The 5,235-nt window shown below is 33.3% G+C and overlaps 1 protein-coding gene and 1 long non-coding RNA gene across 2 annotated transcripts in view; both read left to right on the top strand.

The window, feature by feature from the left end:
* Positions 1 to 367: 367 nt before the first annotated feature.
* LOC117110379 lies at positions 368 to 1,892 on the top strand (the record flags this gene model as incomplete). Its single annotated transcript, XM_033253074.1, has 3 exons — positions 368 to 729; positions 1,673 to 1,839; positions 1,875 to 1,892. Coding segments are annotated over 3 exons (547 nt in total), but the record flags the coding sequence as incomplete, so codon positions are not given.
* An 8-nt stretch (positions 1,893 to 1,900) lies between these two features.
* The window catches only part of LOC117110378, a 10,019-nt gene continuing 6,684 nt past the window's right edge, over positions 1,901 to 5,235 (top strand). The window contains exons 1-3 of the long non-coding RNA XR_004445688.1: positions 1,901 to 1,933; positions 2,171 to 2,278; positions 3,149 to 3,274. This is a non-coding gene — a long non-coding RNA (uncharacterized LOC117110378). The remainder of the gene's footprint in view (positions 1,934 to 2,170; positions 2,279 to 3,148; positions 3,275 to 5,235) is intronic.

Below are 5,235 nucleotides of genomic sequence, written 5' to 3'. Positions count from 1 at the left end.
TGACAAAAGAATAAGATAAGTCAGTATTAGAAACGACTCTATATATTATGAGCATGAACGAAGTGAAATAAACTAGAATGAATGCATCTTATGCCAGATAGTCACTGGCGAGCCTCTACATGTCCTGCCAATTTCAAAAGACACAACATTGGAACAGGATATATAATGTTGCTGACAATCTTATTAAATTTCATGAACTTAATGCATTACAAGTAGGAGTAAACATTGACAAACTTATAGAAGCGGGATCAGGTAATATAATTGGTTAAACAAGATAGTTAATTACAATAAAATATATTTATACATTTTGTTCTAGTAATCAAATAATACATACAGTGATTGTGTTGTTTATTTCCAATTTTTTCAGTTTATGTTCTGCTGTGACTGTCACAGTATTTATTGATGGGGATGCTGTTGAAGGCCAAGAAACACGATTAGTTTGTACCATTCAAAAAAGTGATTCTACAAATACTAATGATCCATTGATTAGATGGGTAGAGGTTGTCAAAGGTTCACCTGTCACAATAGTGGAGTATCAGGCAGGATCTGGCCCTGTGTATGCTGACTATGCTGATAGATTTAGTGTAGAAAGCGATGGCTCTCAACTTACTCTTGTTATTGATAACACGATGCGAACTGATGATGGCACATGCACATACCAATGTGATGTTAGCGTTCTAAATGATCCTCCTTCACCAGCATCTGGTGCAGTCACAATAAGTGTTGCATGTGAGTACCCTACAACTTCACCTCGTCATTGGTTTGAACTCATTCAACATTCTTATTGTTGTTCATAACCATAAATCAATATGTACCGTATTTATGGGAACACATGCTCATATTAATGATCCAATTTGTGAGTTTTTATAATTTTTTTTTAGTCATTTATAAATCTACAAAATATCATAATTAGTTGTCAAATTACAATATAGTTTAATGTAATAATTCATGTCGAACAGCATATTAGTAAAAATCTATTTTCATGTGAAAAGTCAATACTGGTAGGAGTGGTATTATGTTTTTATAAGGGACGGTAAGTTGCAAAGTATCTTGCAGAATTATGATTACTTTAATTAAAATAGATATTAAAAATCATTCAATTATTACTGATTTTTTTTTTTTTTTGTTAAATGTGCTAATCCAAATTTCATAATGTCAGTTATATTGAATTAATATAACTTCCAGAATGCCCTATTGACAATTTTCCTCTGATATTGCTATATTTACCATGCTTTCTGTTAATTTCTTTTAGTAACTCAATGCGGTTGCTAGTCAATATGACCACACGGAAGACTGTATTTCAGATAAGAGTATTAAAGTTATTTGCTACAAGTCAGCTTAAGAGTGTTTGACAATGCCAATGTGTTGAAAAAATTAATGATGATATTAAATATGCCTATTACAATATGAGAATTATGTATCTATTATTTTATTATAAAATAATATACTATGATAAACATGGACATTTTAACATTTTATTTATACATATAATTACTTCTGTTAGTTTTTCCCTTATTTTTTTTTCTTCATAAGTGCATAATAATAAAAAGAAGTAAAATGATTGAGAATATAATGAATTTATATGCTATGGTTTATATTAAACATTTTCTTTTACATTTGCCTTTATTTCTTCTTTATAATTCTAACGAATCACTATGATTCTGTCTTCCAGATAAACCTGAATTTGGACTGGCAACCGAAGACACTGTTAGTCAGAATGAACAGTATATTATTGAATTTGAAGTTGCAGCTAATCCTAGTAATGTCACTTATCAATGGACCACTGATCCTTCTGGAATTGAAGACACAGACACTAACCCAGCAACTTTTACAGTCAATGTACCAGATGTTAACGTCACAGTGTTTACAATAAGAATGAATGTTACCAATAGCATTGGACTGACATCAAAGTCGATTAAAATAACTGTAATGGGTAAGCTTGAGCTTGAGTAGAGAAAGACTGCTAATGCTCTTAGTATTGAAGATAGACACTAACCCATCAACGATAAACCTTCAGTAGCATCACATGTCGGTCAAAATTAACTGTCTTTTGTAAACTTTGAAATGTTTATCTTTTTAAATGAATGTTCGAGAATTAACAACTAGGCCTCTGTATAATGTTTTACGTACATATGTTGTGGATTGCTAGTGAGTAATATTTTTTCTGTAGTAAGTCCATGTGCTGACGAGCCATGTGGAAATGGTGGGACGTGTTCAGTTGTTGAAGAAGGCTACAATTGTAGATGCACTGATCATTTCGATGGATTAAATTGCACAAGTAAGTAACTTAAATATTAATTACTAAGTATAATATTAATTAATTTTAAATTAATTATTAATATTAAGCATAATAATCTATATAATCGATACTATACAACCAATTACATCATATAAAAGTTGCAGCATTACCAGTTAAATTTTAAAAAATATTCAAAAGAGTCATTGTTTCAATTCGCGTTGTTTTTGTGTAAAGTATTTGTAGTGAGTGGACTAAAATGGCTGCGGGGGCCCTGCTGGGATCGAGGTGGCGGAGCTCAGGCATATTTGATAACTTAAGTTCTGAAGATTTATATACGGTTTTCAGTGGCGGATCTAGAAATTTGAAGAGGGGCCAGGGAGAAACTTTCACAGATGGAAGAAATACCACCTCAGCTCCACCATGATGGTTGGGGCTGAGGTAAGAAAATTTATGATTTTAGCACCTTCAAATGACCAGAAATTGCACTATCATACAACTCGAATATAATTTTTCCCTTTTTTTTTAAATTTTGAAAAATTGAGGGGGCTGGGCGATTGGGTTTCTTGAATCCCCACTGTCAATGGGGGATCAAAGAATTTGATATATGCAAGGCAATGACATTTACAGAGTCCATATCACCTCAGCCCCACCCACCATGGTTGGGGCTGGGGTAAATAAATTTATGATTATGGCACTTCTAGGTGGCCGGAGATGGCATCTCAGACTTAAATTTCAATATAAATTTCTTTTCTTTTTTTAAATAATTTTGACAAATTGAGGGTGGGGTATAATTTTTGAATGTTCTACCCTGGAAAATGTGGACTTTCGGTAATTTAAAGGGAAGGGAGGGTGCATACGCGCCGGTCAAACCCCAACCCCCTGACGTCATCAGTTTTATTGTGTTTATAGACTGCATCTATAAGGATGGCTGTGACTTGGATAAGGGGGACACGTACTAGAGTGATGGGAATGGCGTTTGTGGATGCTACTGTGGTGGCTGTAGACAATTTGATAAAAATACAAATCGTTGTGAAAGTGAGTACACAATAGCAATAGCTACTAGTCAGCTGTTGGGGTTTTTTTGTTGTAATATTGCAAAAAAAAAGATGAAGACGACGGCGTAAAGAAATTTTAATGCTAAAATACATTGCACCCGCCGATTAATGCGTTAGATGTTAGTAACAGACCTACCATTCGGGAATAATTAGTAAATTATTATTAGAATAGTAAAGGACTAAATTATTGAAAATGCAAAATTTTGGCGTTATTTGTATAATAAATAATGTTTAAATAACATCAATATTGAGTATGTGTTGCTGTTGTGCATCCAATCTATGTGAAAGGACTTATGTATCTGTGCATGTGCATAATAATCACTACATTATACTGTTTTTCTCTATAAAAATGACAATGTTGCTGTTGGTTCGCTCCATATTTTTATGGTTTTAAAAGAAGTGTCCCACTATTAATGTCAACCTCAATTCAATGTCTGATGTCTGCCTAACGTCTTGAAAAAGATGACCATTTGTATCAATACCAGTACCAGTTTTGATGTCCACATTACGAAACGGTTACTGTAGTCGCGATATTTGTTTTGATTATGTTTTCACATTTATAGAGAAACCAAAAGGCTATAATATGATGTTATTTAACTATTTTGCCACCATATCTTAAACTACTGACTGTTCAAATTCCCAACCGTGTTAGAAACAATGGGATGATCTTTGATTTACCTAGCCATGAACAAGCACACCGCATCATCAGCACATGTACAACTAAAATTATACCTCTAATTATTACGTTACATGATTCTTGTCAGAAAGTTCTTATCCTATTATTCTTTATTTCGAAACGACACTTTTACAACAGTGGTACTCGTCCGACACGATACATCCAAAGAAAAACAAAACCAAGTAAATCAAAGCAGATCAAATTTAAACACACCCTCCTCCCCCGAAAAAACATGATTGTTTTAAACCTGCCTGCCTTCACCCTTTAACCCATGTATTGAGACACAAAACACATCACTAATTTGCACCTACAATTTAGGCCTCCAGTTCTAAATTAATTTGTTTAAAGGGCCAAATATTTTTTGAGTTGAGCTCACGGGCCACAGATAATATCTGAGTCATAATACAACTCGTTATAATTGTTTTGGTAATTTCAAATTACACTTTTTATTGTGCTACAGTACGGATACGATGAATAACTATTGTAATTGTATTGTGTTAGAATCCCTTATTTGTAATGCCTGTCTCTTATACACATCTAGATGTGTATAAGAGACAGGTATTTGTAGTGAGTTACAGTCACCGATTGGTCGGTGCAGGCAGGTAAAATTTGTGCGATGATTTCATAACTACGCTAAGATACGACAACGTGCTTGCAGGCCTCCAGCTAACTTCGTGCCTTGAGTCTTTAATAATAGGTCTAGAATATTCGTATTAAACGTTCAGTTGGTTTAGTTTATTAGGGTTCATTGATTAAAAGATTTCCTTAACTGTTCATAATTAATATTGAATTTGAAGTAACTTTCTTCGGGTTCTAATTAACCTTGTTTTACGAAAGCAATTTTCAATTACAATTCAATTTTCATCACGGTGCACGATATCTTCGCGGTGACGAAACAATTAGGTGTTTTTTTTTTTGGTTTTTTTGCACACGAACCTAAACAATCAAGCCAAGCGTCCACTAATTGAAAAATTAGTGGACAGGCAAATAACATTGGGAGTTGCAGTGATGACGTCACGATTGACTTATAAAATATATTAGGGTATGCAAACATCTAAATTCTGAAACCATACATATCAATAATCTGTTACACTGCAGTTGTGTTCTTTGCAAGATAAAGAAAGAGAATTGAAATTGCATTATATTATATTCTTTATTTGGAAGCTACACTTTTACAACAGTGGCACACGTAGAAAACGGTGCGTCCAAGAAAAATATAAGAAAACAAACAAAATCAAAACATGACAAATCAAAAGTAAAAGCAA

This window comes from Anneissia japonica, unplaced genomic scaffold, assembly GCF_011630105.1.
Source record: "Anneissia japonica isolate Jap-2015-1 unplaced genomic scaffold, ASM1163010v1 scaffold22595_len12032_cov138, whole genome shotgun sequence".
Lineage (NCBI taxonomy): Eukaryota > Metazoa > Echinodermata > Crinoidea > Comatulida > Comatulidae > Anneissia > Anneissia japonica.
The sequence above is the reverse complement of the archived record's forward strand: the minus strand, read 5'-3'. Positions and strand labels throughout refer to the sequence as shown.